An 18,379-nucleotide genomic window follows, 5' to 3' on the forward strand; every position below is an offset into this window, starting at 1 on the left:
CTAGTTATTCACAGTCTGGTATACACAGGGTGTCTAATAGACACAAATTTCCAGTAACTGCGGATATGAAAGGGTTAAAACCCACATATCCACAGTTCCTGGAGGGCCGGAAGTGACCACGGAGGTCACTTCCGCCTGCCATTTTGTCTGCAGGAGCCCAGAAGGAGCCATTTTGTGGCTCATTTCTTTTTTAAAAATGGACTTTATTTTGTGGGGTTGAGGGGTACTGTGTCCTTCAGGGGGGCATTCTTGGGCACATGGAGGGACTCCTAGACATACGGAGACCCCGTGAAGCACGCCAAAGTAAGTTTTTTCACCATTTTCTCGTGATTTTCACTCCAGCCTGGAACCTAAGCCCTCTTTCCCCATAGGAATAATGCCGTGTTACTCACAGTTCCGTTACTCGCAGCAGCAGGCGAGTAACGGAACCCCTGTGAGTAACGTGGTACTCCTGTACCTGGTTAATTTTACTTGTGTATCATTGAAGAAAGTTTTTAAACTTCATGCATTCAAACTATGACCTTGGCATATCTTGAAGGGAGATTCTGTAAACTTCCGTTGGAACAGCAGCTTTATCCTTGTGGTGCTGGCCAAGTTGAGGAAATTATCCACTACATCTTATATTGCCCCTTCTATGATGTGATTAGGGGGAAAACATTGAGACAGTTTATAGAAAAATTCAAGGGTTCGGATGTGGAATGTTTGATCTATCTTCTTGCGGATGCAATTCCATATGTTAATTATCAAGTTGCCACTTTTGCCTTGCTTTCTTTTAAACTTAGAAAGAAATTTACATCTACTTTGCCTTGTTCTAGATTGTAGAGTTGGTTTTAGCTTAACTAATTTTCTATAACTGCTGAAGTAACTTTATGGTACACTGTGTTCTGTTTTAATGTCTTTCTTCTATGTTACGTTATGTTACGACTAATGATTATAACAATAAACTTATTGCTTGCTTACTTACATTATGCTAATTTGCACACGCTATTCCAACTGATCAGTGATTTTTTTCTGGCATATAATTTGGTGCAGAATTAGCACAACACTCTAGATGTCCTGCATCAACAAAGTGACCATAAACAGGAAGTGTTCCTTGACATACCACAAAAGTACCTTCTAGAATTCAAAACCCCAGAATGTTGTGATGGTCACTAAATTTATTTTAAGAGAAGAGAGAAAGAAGAGGTCTGTTACAGATACTAAGTACGATGGCCAAAAGAATTAACTGTCATGTTCAAAGAAAAGCAAAGGAACATGGGATGCAAGAAACTCCTTTTGCTGTTAGTCAGAGGTGCAGCTAGGTAATTTTGGACTCTGGATCTATAAGCATATGCCCCCCTCCCCTGCAAAATAAGCATCCTTTCCATATGTATACTGCAAGCCCTAAGGTCTGGGCCAGAGTGCATTGGGGGAGGGGGAGGACTACACAACCCCCAAAGGATCCATACATCTTCTTGATCATTCGCCACAAAGAGATCTGGGCCAACACAGAGATCTGGGCCAGAGTGCATTTGTCAGAAGAAGCAGCCCCAATGGATTCACACAACATCTTGACCATTCACAGACTAACTGGGGCACAACATGTGTTCCCTGCTCCACAATTCAAACACGAAACCAACTTGGACATCTAATGCATTCATAAGGGGTGGGGTGGGGGATTTAAAACCACAACACATGCTCCTTGCTTCACAGTTCTCATGAAGACCTTTTGGATCATAAACCAACTTGAGCATAGTGCATTTGTTGTTTTTTAAAAGTTGTTTATTCAGATGTAACAGTTCCACTTTCACTAGATGTGAAGTACTCCATGGATAGAGAGAACACTTTCTGGCAGCTTTACTGCAGTAGGGAAAAATTCATTCAAAATCACAGGATTGACCAATTTTCTTGAAATAAAAATACACAGAGTCCTGCCATTTTGGACTACATCCGTGCCCAGTTCAGAACTCTTAAGTCCAGCCATTCTAGAAATGTAAAGGGTTGAACAAGGAGGGGGCATGTTGTACTTTTTTATGAAGGCAAAGGCAGATTCTCTCACATGGGGTTGGAATGACAGTCCAAGCTAGGGGGTGGGGGGCTTGTTCCAGAAGATTTTGTAATTTTCTCCCATAAAACAAAGCCACTTATAGGATTTTTGAAGGGTTTTTTAAAAAAATTCAAAAAATCATTAGAAATCCTGTCCTGATAACCTGTCCTACATCTACACCAAATTTCAGAAGTCTAGGCCAAGTCATTCCAGAAATATAAAAGGGACTCTCTTTTCCCTTTGGGAAAATTATGGGGCCCTCTAGGAGAGTGGACACATGGACCTGGGCCCCCAGGTCCATGCCTAACAGCACCACTACTGTTGGTGAATATTTGTGATGCACAGTCTGATTTGTCTTCCTTGTACCAAACACCAGTTTTGTCCAGTCATTTTCAGCTCCACTCCTGGAGATTGTGACTTACCACATCAAGCAGGTTTACAGCATGGCCTCTTTGAGGGCTGGCAGGTAGGACTGTTACTGGTTTTGACTTTTCCTCAGCTAATATTTCTTCTGCTTTTGAAGTTTTCAGCATCCCTCTCCAATTGCCTGTTCCAGATTCTTGAGCTCCATCTCCCATAGAAGGGAGTGTCTAACAAAAAGCGACAACGCAAACCAATTATTTGCAAGACAAGCATCTTGAGTGGTCCATCAAGACTTGAATGAGAAGTGGGTCTCTGCTTGTTCCAAATAATTTTTGTTCCATAACTCAGGCTGACATGCAAATGCATCAGAAAGAAAACCACAGGCAGAACATAGACAAAATTATGTTCTAGACATCTTTTAAAATGACCAGATGCAATGATTGGTTATAAATAGGACTAGGATTAGCTGTACATCCTCATGTGTGAAAAGAAAGAAGGGGACAGAACCAAAAAGTAAAATTAATAATAACAACAATTAGCTGGGCCGGGTGCAGAGCATCTGTGCCTCTAGTTCTCTCCCCACTCTCCCTCTCGGTGTTCCCTCTGTTCTCAGCGCCCGCCCCCTTGCTGGCACCATTGTTTTAATTCCCCACTCGCCTGCCCGGCAGCACCAGCACTGTTTTCTTCCACACACCCAACTGCCCGCCCACCGCCGCTTTCTTCCCCAGCCTGCCTGCTGCCGCTCCCCGCCGCTGCTTTCTTTCACCCCTCGCCCGCAAGCCTGTCTGCCAGCGCCGCTGCTTTCCTCTCCCCCTGCCGGCAGCTCGCTCTCGAACTATCCCGAGAGCTGCCACGCATGGGATTAGTGACAGGTACGCCTTAGAGAAATATATAATAAATAATAATAATATTAAAAATGTGTAAGATGCTTAACACATTTTGACTTCTAGTCTTAAGACTGGCTGCACAAGAACAAGCACTAAGAACAAATGCAATAAGAGCAAAAGTCAAAAAATCAACAGCAAACAGCAAGTGCCGCCTTTGTAAAGAAGCAGAAGAAACCGTGGACCACCTAATCAGCTGTTGCACAAAGATCGCACAGACTGACTACAAACAAAGGCATGACAAGGTAGCAGGGATGATACACTGGAACATCTGCAAAAAATACAAGCTACCTGTAGCCAAACATTGGTGGGACTATAAAATTGAAAACGTTGTAGAAAATGAAGATGCAAAAATATTATGGAACTTCAAACAGACAAACATCTGCCACAATATACCAGATATAACTCTAGTTGAGAAGAAAGAAAAACAAGTTAAAATAATCGACATAGCAATACTAGGGGATAGCAGAATAGAAGAAAAAGAAATAGAAAAAATCACCAAATACAAAGATCTACAAATTGAAATTGAAAGGCTGTGGCAGAAGAAGACCAAAATAATCCCAGTGGTAATTGGCGCCCTGGGTGCAGTTCCAAAAGACCTTGAAGAGCACCTCAACACCATAGGGGCCACAGAAATCACCATCAGCCAATTACAAAAAGCAACCTTACTGGGAACAGCCTATATTCTGCGATGATATCTATAACAACAGCAACAACATTGACAATAAAATTCAGCCATCCCAGCTCCTTGGGAAGGACTCGATGTCTGGATAAAACAAACCAGTCAATAATAACTGTCTGACTGTGTAAACAACAATAATAATAAATGTGTAAGATGCTTAACACATTTTGACTTCTAGTCTTAAGAGCAAGGATATTTTAATACTGCCTTGTTCCAGCAGTTCACATGTTTCACATCCTGATATGTGGATGCAAGTCTCATCCCATGAGACTCAAGTCAAATTGTGTGAACCTGATAATTGCCACAAAATACTTAGGAGTGAGTCCCTGTTCTGTTCTATCCTTTATGGTTGCAGAAACAGCTTTGAAAAAGGAGGCGGCAGCACCTGTAAAAGGTCCCAGTTTTTAAGGATGTGAACATCTCTGCCCTGCTTTCCCACCTGCCCTTCTCCTATTGTACTGCTAAATTCTATTTAGAAAACTGAACACATCGTATTCAATCTAAACTCCTCAAATTTGAGGTCACTGTGCAAAATATGCAAGTCCACAATGGACCCCAAATGGACTCCTAGGTAGGGTTGCCATATTCTGGCTCTCAAAATCTAGGTGCCTAATTTTTATATTATGTAAATTGGCTTGAAAATAATTTTTGAGCAGAATAGTGACTGCACGTTTTGCTCCATAGCTCTACTTCTACAAGGGCTAGAGCTTAGGTTTTTTTTTGTGTGTTTTTTAAAGAAATCTGAAATCTGGGTGAATCTGGGTGGGCTAAGCAATCGGGGAGAGATACTTAAAACCCAGGTGAAACCCGGAATTTTGGGGAAGCATGGCAACTGTACTCCTAGGGCACATGCAACCTGCTCACTCTTGTGATAGGACGCCTAACGCATGCAGTTTCACAACATGTTGAGCATTGTGTGTGATTGAGACTAAATGGGAAACTTTGAAACTCTGCATCAGTTATGGATAGTTTAGTGTAAGCAAATACGCAGGTAGCAAGCGTGGTGCATTTTCTAGGTGGTTTAATTGTCACCATGCTCCCTGGAGTAGGGGTTTTCAAGACTTGCAGGGAACCCCCTTCTGCATCAACATGCCTGCCGATGAATCCCTGAAGATCTGCCATGCAACTCCAAGCATGCTGCTGAGGATTTGCGAACCTGTTCTAGGACTGGAATCTAAGGCTGGAATCTAATTAGGGTAGGAGATGTGTCCTACCCAAGTCTGAGAGCTATGTGCACTCCTGTTTTCCAATTGTCTGTGGGTAAAAAGCAAGATAGGAAAAGGAGGAGGGGATCGTGTGCGAAGCAGCAGCTTGGTTGGAGGGCTGTCTCTCCTGCCTCGCTAAAGAGCTGGGTACAGCTGCTGGGTAGCTCTTCCACCAGCTGCTGCTTAGCAGATAAAGTCATCTTCCCCCTCTTACCTTGCTTTTTATTCATAGACGAACAGAAAATGGGAGCGTGCACTGCTCCCGAACTTGGGTAGGATGCATCTCCTACCCTAATTAGAATCATGTGAATGCAGGCATTAACAACTGTTCAAATGAAAGTAAAAGTCTAATTTCATAGGATCATCTCATTGGTTTTTTGTCATAAAACAGAAAATCAATTGACTTAAATCTGAAACGGAGTATCTGTGCGAGATAGCATTTGATAGCAGATTTGTTGTACCCGCATTGGGCATGTATCTGGTTTAAATATATTGTCAGCAAGATCTGATTTGGCTGCAGGACTCTCTTAGAAGAATAATTATCAGGGGGTTCCATATTTGTCATGGTCTTCCCATGCACTGTCTCAGGTTCACCCCCAGTTTGAGCTTTACTTTGTTTATTCAAAAATGCCTTGATATCATCTGATTTTACTGAAATAGATGAAAATGTTGAAAAGGGCATATTAGTGTCTCTAAGGTAAGGACTGAGAATTTTAAATATGGATTGGAAATTGTCTCAACAAGAAGCAGGGGAGCCTCAGTGTCTTGAGAAAGGCTGTGGAGAGTTCTTAATTGCCTAAGATCCGAGGGTGAGACTTTATGATTTGTCTTAGGCAGCAAGGTTGACAAGAGGGGAATTTTAATTGCATTTAGAGCATCCTCTTGGCCTTCCTTATGTAGAGTGTCCAGCCATAGATTGTTTTCTAAACAATCGAATCTATTAACTGTCAATACTCACTGTCAATATCATCAATACTCACAGGCTATCGAGAAATCAAAAAAGAGTCAATCCTAAATTGTTTTGATTGTTTTTGGTTCAAATCCGACAAGGAATTCCTGCTGCATTTTTGGTTTCCCATGTTGATTTCAGGGAGTCAGGCTCTCTCAGCCCTACAGTCGACTCATACAGAGCAGGGATCACAGCCCAACTGGGCCTCAGCATTGCCTCATACAACAACTGTGTTCACTAGAACACAACTGACACTGTCCTACCGCCTGCATGGCAAGAAAAGACTGAAAGTGGATGGGTAGCTCATCTTTCAGGGGAGCTTGTCCACCATTAATTTGAGGGTAGTGAAATCCGAAACCAACTGCGAGAAGCTCCAAAAGGATTTATCAAAACTGGAGGAGTAGGCAACAAAATGGCAGATGCGGTTCAATGTTAGCAAGTATAAAGTGATGCATATTGGGGGGGAAACCACAACTTCACATATACGCTGATGGGGGTCTGAGTTGTCGTTGACTGCCCAGGAGAGGGATCTTGGGGTTGTGGTGGACAGCTAGTTGAAAGTGTTGACTCAATGTGAGGCAGCTGTGAAAAAGGCCAATTCCATTCTAGGGATCATTAGGAAAGGGTTTGAAAATAAAACCGCTGATATTATAATGCCCTTATACAAAATTGTGGTGCGGCCACATTTGGAATACTGTGTACAGTTCTGGTCACCATACCTCACAAAAGACATTATAGAACTGGAAAAGGTGCACAAGAGGGCAAACAAAATGATCAGGGGCCTAGAGAACCTTACTTATGAGGCAAGGCCACACATCTGGGGCTTTTTAATTTAGAAAAAAAGACAACTGATGGGAGACATGATAGAGGTCTATAAAATCATACAAGGTGTGGAGAAAGTTGATACCAATTTTTTTCTCCTTCTCTCATAACACCAGAACCAGGGGTCATCCCATGAAAATGATTGCCAAGAACTTTAGGACCGACAAAATGAAATACTTTTTCACACAACACATAATTAACCTATGGAGTTCTCTGCCATAAGATGTGGCGATAGCCACCAGCCTGGATGGTTTTAAGAAGGGCTTAGATATATTTATGGAGGACGTGTCTATCGATGGCTACTAGTCTGAGGCCTATAGGCCACCTCAAGCCTCAGAGGTACGATGCCTTTCAATACCACTTGCAGGGAAGCAACAGCAGGAGGGCATGCACATACCTCTTGCTTGTGGGCTTCCCAGAGACATTTAGGACTGGAATAGACAGGCCTTGGGCCTGATCCAGCAGGACTGTTCTTATGTTCACCAGAGGCACCCTTGATATGTTTTTCCAAGGAGCCTTGGGATTCCCCAGAATCCATACTGAAACCCATTGCCAAAAGGTAAATAAAGAACCACCTCATCCTCTGTGAGCATGCAGCTGGGCACACACATTTGAGACAAAATATGAGTGGCTTATGAAAATGGTTTTCTGCCATTATCAGGATGCACCAGAAAAGAAGAGAGCATGCCGTGCTTAAAGGAGGAAACAGAGACAGACCTTGCCATCAGTCTCAGTGGAACCAGTAGTTGAGGTCTCCTGGGAGGATGGTGCCAAGGCACCAGGAGGCTTAGCAGACTAAAGAAGGCAAGAAGGGCAGAAAATAAGATCAGGGCAATGGTGTTTTTTAAAAACCTAATCCTCTTTGATCCCTCTCAGAGGTGGCATTTCAGAGGATGGTACACTTGGCTTTTGGAGCAGAACCTTCAAATGGCTCTTTAGACTCCCCTAAACAAGGGAGCTTTTTGTTAATTACTGCTTGGTTTTAAATGACCTTTTAAAATGGGTATTCAGTTAACAGTAAACAGAAGAGGAGTACACACTCACCTTGTCACGTGACCCAGCAGAAGGCATCTCTCTGGCTAACCTGTTTCGCCTTTGCTCCTTTATAAACAAAATCACAAAGCCATCAAAAGTTTTGCTTAGGATCACATTCACTGCATCAGGGGCCTAAACTTTAGAGATCGATACAGGTGACATGGGCTCTTTGACTGAACAGTCCCCTAAGCTCATCCATCCTATTCTGCTCTCTAGAGCAGTGGTTCCAAACCTGTGATTCAAGGGCCACTGGTGGTCTATGAGGGTCATATGGGGGTGGGGGATAATGTAATAATAATAATAATCAACATCAGCCTTCTCATTAGGTAAGTAAGTAATCCTTTTCTCCACTAGTAGGCCTACTGCAGGCACATGCACTGTGATGAGTGCACCACATTTTTGAGGGAGCATAATAAATTCTTAGAAATAGCTGCAATTTTAATACCTCTTGATATAAAAGTCTGACTCCTGTCAGCCATAGGCTATGTTAGAAATGTTTAAAATGGTTTGCTTATGTGATGGTCTGCAAACGTTTTCAGTGACGATGCTGTGGTCCACATAAAGGAAAAGATGGAAACCACTGCTCTAATAAGCTTAAGTTGTTAAGTTTGACTTGCACACTGAAACGTTCCCCGATATACTGCCATTACAACAAGGACGGCTTTTGCAGTCAGAATGCAAGAACTAAGCATTCTGACTGCAAAGATGTCAGGGGGCTTCATGGGATGCAGTGCTTAGCAACAGCTGCTTCATGTTCTCAGTAGCACTAGAATCTGTACATACTTAATCTGATCTTTACATAAGAACATAGAAAGCTGCCTTATACCGAGTCAGACCATTGGTCCATCTAGCTCAGTACTGTCTCCAGCAGCTTCTCCAAGGTTGCAGGCAGGAGTTTCTCTCAGCACTTTCTTGGAGAAGCCATGGAGGGAACTTGAAACCTTCTGCTCTTCCCAGAGCACAGTGTTCACACTTCTAGACTCCCATTCATATGCAACCAGGGCAGACCCTGCTTAGCTAAGGGGACAAGTCATACTTGCTACCACAAGACCAGCTCTCCTCCACAAGACCAGCTCACCTTAAGGTGATGCCTTAAATGTGACATGGAAGGTATCTTTGGAACAGGAGCCTGCTGAGGGGAATACCTTACATTGCTCACACATAAAGTCTCCCGTTCAAATGCAAACCAGGGTGTACCCTGCTTAGCAAAGGGGCGATTCAAGTTTTCGGATTTGGAGAGGAGAGCTGGTCTTGTGGTAGCAAGCATGACTTGTCCCCGTAGCTAAGCAGGGTCTGCCCTGGTTGCATATGAATGGGAGACTAGAAGTTTGAGCACTGTAAGGTATTCCCCTCAGGGGATGGAGCAGCTCTGGGAAGAGCAGAAGGTTCCAAGTTCCCTCCCTGGCTTCTCATTCCCTGGCTTCTCCAAGACAGGCCTGAGAGAGATTCCCTGCCTGCAACCTTGGAGAAGCCGCTGCCAGTCTGTGAAGACAATACTGAGCTAGATAGACCAAGGGTCTGACTCAGGATATGGCAGCTTCCTATGTTCCTATGCTTGCTGCCGGAAGACCATCATTAAGCAAACCACTAAATCCAAAGGGCCTATCTTATACCTCCGATTACTAGATGGTAGAGACAAACCAGGGATGCTTAAGACCATCTTCTCCTGCTTATGAGCTTCTTAAACTATATGGTTGCCCACTATGGAAGTGAGTGTAACACTATGTGAACCTTTGGCCTGATCCAGGCAAGGCAATTATTTCATTTTTGAACTGGTACTTCCAAAGAGTGCAGATTGAAGAGGCTTAATTCATAATAAGCAGGTGGTGTGAAAAATCTGATTCTTTCCAGGAGACAAAGGCTGAAGAATAGAATACCTGTGCTCAGATCCATTTGGAATCGACATTTTGCTTTCCCCCTCCATAATCAGAGAAACATTCGAGAGGATTAATTTCCTCCCTTACCTCAATGTTGTTGTTCATTAGTCCACAGGCGTCAGCAAAGTCAGGATGTTTAGTGTTGATATAGGCCAATTCGATGGCTACCAAATTGTGAACCTGTATGAGAGAGAGGGAAAATAATTCAAAAGTTTGTCCATTAGTAGCACTAGGTATGGACACACACCGTTTGCTGAGCAGATTATCTTGAGCAATTGTTGAGCAGATTATCTTCGGACTACACATGAAGCACTCATGGATTTCATTTAAACTCTCATCACTCACAGTGCTTGGAATAACTCAGTTTGGGCAGGATGACTGATCCTGTGGTGCAAAATCTTTTATCAAAGCTGGGCCCATCTTCTTTGTGTCCCCCTGCAGTAAACACTTTGTGTCCCTCTACAATATGCTCCCTCTTGAAATAAGAGCATCTGCTTCTCTGCTTGCTTTTAGGAAGAACCTCAAGATGTACCTGTTTTCCCAGGCTATTAACTGAATTTTTTTTTAAAAAATGGTTTTTTAAAAATCTTTTTAAAATTTTTATTTTTTTAACATTTATATTCGCTCTTCTTCCAAGGAGCCCAGAGCGGTGTACTACATACTTGAGTTTCTTCTCACAGCAACCCTGTGAAGTAGGTTAGGCTGAAAGAGAAGTGACTGGCCCACAGTCACCCAGGTAGTATCATGGCTAGTATCACAGGGTTGTTGTGAGGAGAAACATAAGCATGCAGTACACCGCTCTGGGCTCCTTGGAGGAAGACCGGGATATAAAATGTAAAATGTAAATGTAAATGGTTGAATGGGGATTTGAACCCGGGTCTCCCCAGTCCTAGTCCAGCACTCTAACCACTACACCACTTGATTTATGAATTTTAACTGTTTTATATTGTTTCACATTTGCTATGCTTTAACTTTGTACACCACCTAGAGATGTCTATATCAGGCGGTATAGAAATATGATAAATAAATGGATAAACACTCCCCCCACCACCACCCCACCCCAAAGGAGCCAGGGTCTGTATAACTTTTGGGAGGGTGCTGCTTTTCTGTATTTATATCTGCACAGTTCAGTATGAGACTGACTACTCAAACCAATTTATTTGGGGGAAATGGGCGATGGTGAGTCTGCTGCCATGAAGGCATCAGAGATTAGAATGCATGCAAAGTAGAATTTAAGCTCTTCCAGGCTCCAAAGCTCAATCAGCACTTCCCAACCTTGGGTTGGATGCTGATACAATACAATAAAATGCAACGAATACTTATATACTGCTTTTCAACCAAAGTTCCCAAAGTGGTTTACAGAGATATAGATAAATAAATAAAATGGCTCTCTGTCCCCAAAAGGGCTCACAATCTAAAAAGAAACATAAGAAAGACACCAGCAACAACCACTGGAATGCTGTACTGGGGTTGGATAGGGCCAGTTGCTCTTCCCTTGCTAAATAAAGAGGATCGCCACTTTAAAAAGGTGCCTCTTTGCTCAGTTAGCAGGGGATGAACTACAACTCCCATCGCCCCCAGCCCCAATGGTTTATACCATCTTCACCACACTCTTGGTCATCATCATTAAATCTGTCTCATTGGTCCTGCATTACAAAGAAAGTACCACTGCAGGTAGAAGCCACCCCAATAGTTACCATTTCATTTGTAACCGGTAGCCTTCGACGCAAAAGACTGGTCACAACTTCAACGATGGCGTCATGAAGTTTTGGAAACCTCAGCAATTCCTGAATACAAGCAAAACAAGGAAAGAGTTTGGTTGCAGAAGCTACAAGAAAAAAAATAGAAGTAGATTGTCAAATTGCGCAAATCATAAGAGACCAAAGGAACTGAGTTTACATTATGCAAAAGGCAGACCACAGGGATGGTCACTTCTGGGATGGGGCCCTAGCTCCATCTAGCAAAGCATATGCCTTGCATACAAAAAGGTTCAGCGCCTGGCAGGCATAACCAGATAGGGCTGGAAAAGACTCCTGTCCAAGACTCTGCAGAGCTGCTGCCAATTACTGACCCAGATGAGCCAATGGTTTGGCTCAGTATATGGCAGCTTCATGTGTTCAAGAGCAGCAAGGAATCGTCTCCTAGAATTTCTGCTTTCCACAGTCACGTCTGGGTTTTTTTGAAATTTATATCCTGAGAACACGCATTACTTAAACTGAGGCCTGTTTGGAGGTACTGAAGCCGTTAGAAAGCTGAGGGGTTTGGGGTGGCAGAATTGGGGGGGTGGGATGCAAAAAAGAAGTCAATTTCATCAGAGTTGTAGCCCATCAAAGGTCAGTCTGGTGCCTCATGTGGTGGTCAAGTCAGGACGAAGTTACTTAGCAGAAAAGAACATACACTTCCCCAGAATTAACCTGTTAGAAGTGTACAATGTTCTGTACCATGGTGGTCTGCACAAATTAGAACAGCTGTCATAGACCCCACGTGAGCTGTGCAGCACACCCTAATGGCCACCTATGGTCATCTTTAACTCAGAACATTATCCACACTCCTGACCGTGTACTATGGCACCAAAGCAATAATTCAAAAACGCCAAAATCTTGAGCCCTTTTAAGAGAAACCCTCTCATTAAGTAGACATATTGTATTGGCACATTTTTCTCCAGATAAACAACTGGTGGGGAATCAGAAGCATGGATCCTATTGAAACAGGGATCTTCCCACCGCCATGTCCAGTCTCCATTATTTGCTGTGGGATAAAAGGCATAAAGAGGAAGCCTGTGTAGATGGAAAATCATGCTCAGTCTTCTGTTCCAATAGCTCACACCTCCTTTTTCTGCGAAGGCCCAACTGAACTGAAGAAATCAGGGAATGTACATACCTCAAAGCTTGTGCATATGTGTAAACTTAAGCATGAAAAAGTACATGCTTGCATACAAGAATGTGTATATGTGCAAGTGTATACACACACATCCAGCATAACCCCATATTAGTATTCAGGAAGCTATCAATCTGAAGTTGTCTGACACCCTAAACAGAAGTGTTTTCTATCCCAAGATCAGACATTCCAAGCATGAGGGTGCCTTATTTTGCCCGTCTCAATACAGGCCTATCCATTCTTCCATAATACTTTCACATCCTATAACATTTTAGAAGTGTCCACTTCTTTTACCTGTGTACTGTAATTGCTACAGTGCTGAATAATCCTCTGCATTTCCTCATGAACAAGCTCCACACATCGCAAGCTGGGTTCTTCCAAACGTTTGATTTGCCTCTTTACTAACAGTTCAAATGAAACTTCAGGCACAAACAAGGCGGGACGGGGACCCTGGTCAATCCAAACAGAAAATGGTTAGTTTTTATGTCATTGTGGTAGAACTCACCATGTTTAAAGGGTGTCGGAATATTCCCAAGGGCATATTCCGACAATACTAAGTAGCATGTTCTGTAATGATGCAATCCCACCGAACTAAGAAAGAGGGACCTTTTAAAGTGGAGATTCTTTTATATTTAGCAGGGATAGTTCAACTGTCCCTATCCAATCCCAGCACAGCATCCCTCCAGTGGTGTCTACCTTGTGTTTCATTTTAGATTGTGAGCCCTTTGAGGACAGGGAACCATCTTATTCATTTTTCTATGTAAACCACTTTGAGAACTTTTTTAAAATCGAAAAGTGGTACATAAATATTTGTTACAACCACCACTGGAATTAAAAGATAAATAATACCTACAGTAGCATTCCTAATGGCCGTCAAAATGTCGATGGTGTTCAGGCCACCTAATGGATCAACTGATTCTAAGGTACGCCCAAAAGTTTCATGGAAAATGTAGCAAATCCTAGCTCCACCACACCTGGAGAATGACAAAGTATTAGAAGAGAGACCATTGGAGAAAAATGGGGTATTTAAATCAAGTGTCAACATTTGAGCTAATGTGATGTATACAGGTGAAACTCGGAAAATTAGAATATCGTGCAAAAGTCCATTAATTTCAGTAATGGAAATTAAAAGGTGAAACTGATATATGAGACAGACGCATTACATGCAAAGTGAGATAAGTCAAGCCTTAATTTGTTATAATTGTGATGATCATGGCGTACAGCTCATGAAAACCCCAAATCCACAATCCCAGAAAATTAGAATATTACATGGAACCAAAAAGACAAGGATTGAAGAATAGAACAATATCGGACCTATGAAAAGTATAAGCATGCATATGTATTCAGTACTTGGTTTGGGCCCCTTTTGCAGCAATTACTGCCTCAATGCGGCGTGGCATGGATGCTATCAGCCTGTGGCACTGATGAGGTATTATGGAAGACCAGGATGCTTCATTAGCGGCCTTCAGCAATTCTGCATTGTTTGGTCTCATGTCTCTCATCCTTCTCTTGGCAATGCCCCATAGATTCTCTATGGGGTCAGGTCAGGCGAGTTTGCTGGCCAATCAAGCACAGTACACTGTATACTTTTCAGAGGTCCGATATTGTTCTATTCTACAATCCTTGTCTTCTTGGTTCCATGTAATATTCTAATTTTCTGAGATTGTGGATTTGGGGTTTTCATGAGCTGTACGCCATGATCATCACAATTATAACAAATTAAGGCTTGACTTATCTCGCTTTGCATGTAATGCGTCTGTCTCATATATCAGTTTCACCTTTTAATTTCCATTACTGAAATTAATGGACTTTTGCACGATATTCTAATTTTCCGAGTTTCACCTGTACAAACTCTCAAACTGAAATCTGGTAGTGAAAAATTACTATTAAATGATAAAGCTCCTGCTTCTCCATAATTTATGGAAACCAGACTATAAATCCAGAACATCTGCTTACAATTCCGATGTCTCAATGTATTTTGCTGTCCCTTCAATAGTGTTGCAATATTCAGTGGCGAATTTGGTTATAAGCTGCAATAATGTGGCACTCTTATCATCTACAGGCTCCCCATAGCCGTTGAGCAGAGACTGATACTGAGCAGCAAGAACATTGATTCTGGTTTTCAGCTCTGGTAAGCAATCCCTGATGTGATGCATGAGTAACCTACAAGTAAAGTTTGGGAAATTTCACAGAGTCAAAGATTTTTCACTCACATGTTTTGTTTATTAACAATTATCTTAAAATATACCATCCCATCTGCTATATACTCAGACTATGCAATTTACTCAACAATCCAAGATGTAGCATAGTAATCACAGGTCTGATAGAGTAAAAGTTTCATCACATAACTCTACCTTAGCTGTTAGTAAGTATGTATTTAAAATATTTATATCTCGCCCCTCCAGTACACTACTGCTCAGAACAATAAAATAGATACAATGTAAGATAAAACTAATAAAATTAACCAAATTAAGAAAACAAGTCAAGCTAAAACCACAATCAGAATTGTTTCAAATTAAAAGTTATTTTAAAAGCTAAAAATTGAGAATTATAAAAACTAAAGGTTTTTATACAGCCAATGTAAGTACAGCCATTCTACAGTTGGCATTTCCAAACACAGCATGGAGGAACTTAAGGGAAAAGGTGACTTCATGCACCAAATCATCCAATACCTCAAAAATAATTGCTAGTTTTTCATTCATTCATCCACATAAGACTCAAGAATGGCCAAAAAAAAAAAAAAGGAGGAAGGATATTGCCATCCAAATGTCCATCACCAGCAAATACAAAGAGCATCATATAATAAAGGAGGGGCCAGAAAAGAGAAACTGATCCAACTGGAGAAAAATCTAGACTTGTAGCTTAGGATCAAAGCAATTTCTTATACCTGTTGAGTGTTCTAGCAAGGTACTTTGTTCCATTCCGGTTGGCTAGAGAGGGATACTTCTTCTGTAGGAAAGCATACTCATCACGATTTGAATCAGCCACACTCTTCTTATTGTTAATATCTAATTGACTCCTAAAGTTAGAGGAAAACTCAACTAATTATTATGCACTTAACAGCAAAGCATTTTCTACTCCACATTTTCTTCAACTGGGCTACTCTCACGTGCTGGCCATTACTGCAAGATTCCATTTCATATTCTCCTCTTGTTCCCAACATTTGGTAACATGCTCAAAAAACACAACACACCATCATTGCTTTGAAAATGAAACATTGTTGCTCGAAACTGGTAGTCATCACATAGTATGCAAAGTTGGCTGGCCAACCAGAAGAATCATGTAGACACTGCAATGAGGATTTACAGAATGGGAATGGAGCCGAGGACCTGACCTCTGTGCCTACCAGAGGTAGCCACAAGTTACTCAGGTCTTTCTATTGTACTGGTCCTGAAAGTATACCAATTACAGTTACCTCGCAATGGGATCAAAAGCTGCTATTATCTGGCAACTGCAATGGTGTTCTTGGCAATCTACAATGCTAGAGAGTGAAAGTACTGCTTTATAGTCAAATTGCATGGATGAGGATTATAAAATTATGCACGGTCTGGAGAAAATGGATAGAGAGTTTTTCTCCCTCTCTTTTTTTCTCCCTCTCTTTTAACACTAGAACCAGGGGTCATCCAATGAAGCTGATTGGCCGATTACAGACTGACCAAAGGAAGTACTTTTTCACATAGTGCCTAATTAGAGTTAGTTGTCACAAGATGTGATGGCTGCTAGCTTAGATGGATTTGTGAGGAGATTAGAGAGACTTACAGAGGGACAAATCTGTCATTGGCTTTTGATAAGTATGGACCTGCAGCAAAATGTTGTAATATATCTTGGGATGCATGTGTACCTAAGCTTGTGCTTGAGCATGATGAAAGTTTTAGGCACCTTTCCCCTTCAGAAGCACAAGGGGTTATGACTCTCTTGAGGGAGCATTCTTCAACCCGAGACATTTCCTGCTCTTTTTGTTCAAGCGGAGTTCTCCACCAACTCCTCATCATTTCCATTAGCTCCTCCCACCTCATTGTCTGTCAACAACCCTCTGAGCTTGTAAACATTCTGTTCCTTTGAGTTACATTGTGGCAGTTTGGGGGGTTTTTTGGCCACCATGTTTTCTTTCTTCTGAGTTTTCTGAAATCAACATATCTGTGGGTTACCCTGAATCTGCCAGTACTGCCCTCTCACTTTGTGCTCCAGTTATCTGTCCATAACGATCATAACCTTTCCAGCTCTTTTGAAAATAGACATAATATATCTATATGCTCATCAGTCCTCATGATTCAGGCTAAGTATGTCTCTGAATATCAGCCGCTGGTGAATAATCACGGAAGAGAAGCATTGCCTTCATGCCCAGCTTGTGGGCTTCCCAGAGGCAACTGGTTAGTCACCATGGCAAAAAAGATGCTGGACTAGACAGGGCTTTGGTGTGATCCAGCAGGATCTTACTAAAGGCTTTGCAAACCAAATTCTTGCACAAGCTCTATACTCACCTATTTACCACACCAATGATGCCAAGTTTAACAGGTATCACTCTTCCCATGAGTACATCCATAGCGTCAGTACCAGCATCCATGAGATCCAGCTTTGTGATAACAGCAAGGGTGCGCCGCCCTATCAGAGTGGAGGGGGAAATTGTCATTTTACATGAAGTCAATCATCTGTTCACTTTGCAAGTCTAGGAAATGGCGACCCAAAGTAAAAAAAAGAAAGAAAAAAGGAAGGGGAGCAATGAGAGACGTTGTTCACTAAACTAGGCCATGCAGGATAAGGGAAATCCTCCCATCAATCACATGAGGACATTTTAACTGCCCACCACCCCACAGCTGGCAATATAAATATAGGACTAGGTTTTTAAGCATTTCCCCCTCGGAGCAGAGCTGGAAATAAACAGCAAGAATACAGTAATAAAATTTTGAATCTGGGGGGCATTTTTGAGGCCTTTTGATCAAGCCCCCTGCTTACTGCAGGAATCTGCTACAGCATCCTTGACAGATGGCTGTCCACCCTCGGTTTGAAATAGGGATGTGCACAAAGTGCTTCGTGCGCATCCACAGGGGTGCATCCCTTTGGGGCCCCACTGAGGCACACTCTCTTCAAAACAGCTGCGCCATCTCTGCAGATAAGCCGTGCCAGGGGCTTCCTGCATGGGAACAGGAAGATCCCTGTTCCCAGCACCCCGTGGGAACATAAATGACCATTTACGTGACGACACTCACAGGATGCTGGGAACAGGGATCTTCCTGTTCCCATCCAGGAAGCCCCCGGCACGGCTTATCCGCAGAGACGGCGCAGCTGTTTGGAAGCGACAGCACTGCGGTGTGGTGGCGGAGGAGCACTGGAAGGGCAGGTAGGACCTCCCTCCCTCCATTCAAAGCACCTGCTTGTCTCTGTCCGAACCGTTTTGGCCAGGGGAACTCGAATTGCTTCAGCACCCCAAATTAGAGGCGCTGAAACAATTCATGCACATCCCGAGTTTGAAAACCTCTAGCAAATGAGAGCCCACTGCTGCACAAGGCAGAACTGAACAACAGATAGGAAAATTTTCCTTAGCTGAAATCTGCTTCCATTTCATTTCAACCTATTCGCTCTTGACCTGCTCTAAGAGCAATAGAGAACAAGCCCACTCCTCCTTCTATGTGTGAGTCCTATAGGTTTTGGAGACAGCTAC

At 42.5% G+C, this 18,379-nt stretch overlaps 1 protein-coding gene across 6 annotated transcripts in view; it reads right to left on the reverse strand.

Annotated features, from left to right (window-relative positions):
- Positions 1-18,379, reverse strand: part of DNM1L (dynamin 1 like) — a 61,470-nt gene that overhangs the window by 11,631 nt on the left and 31,460 nt on the right. For 2 of the 6 annotated variants that reach the window (XM_053258445.1, XM_053258446.1), the window contains 10 exons: positions 17,202-17,322; positions 15,608-15,739; positions 14,677-14,883; positions 13,574-13,694; positions 13,015-13,170; positions 11,541-11,630; positions 9,931-10,023; positions 7,976-8,032; positions 7,649-7,726; positions 2,449-2,616 (listed from right to left, as the gene is read on the reverse strand). In XM_053258445.1, the coding sequence (XP_053114420.1) occupies positions 2,449-2,616; positions 7,649-7,726; positions 7,976-8,032; positions 9,931-10,023; positions 11,541-11,630; positions 13,015-13,170; positions 13,574-13,694; positions 14,677-14,883; positions 15,608-15,739; positions 17,202-17,322 (1,223 nt within the window). The remainder of the gene's footprint in view (positions 1-2,448; positions 2,617-7,648; positions 7,727-7,975; positions 8,033-9,930; positions 10,024-11,540; positions 11,631-13,014; positions 13,171-13,573; positions 13,695-14,676; positions 14,884-15,607; positions 15,740-17,201; positions 17,323-18,379) is intronic. The other 4 variants (XM_053258447.1, XM_053258448.1, XM_053258449.1 and 1 more) reach the window with 3 other exon arrangements.

Source organism: Hemicordylus capensis, chromosome 5 (genome assembly GCF_027244095.1).
Source record: "Hemicordylus capensis ecotype Gifberg chromosome 5, rHemCap1.1.pri, whole genome shotgun sequence".
NCBI classification, from domain to species: Eukaryota; Metazoa; Chordata; class Lepidosauria; order Squamata; family Cordylidae; genus Hemicordylus; species Hemicordylus capensis.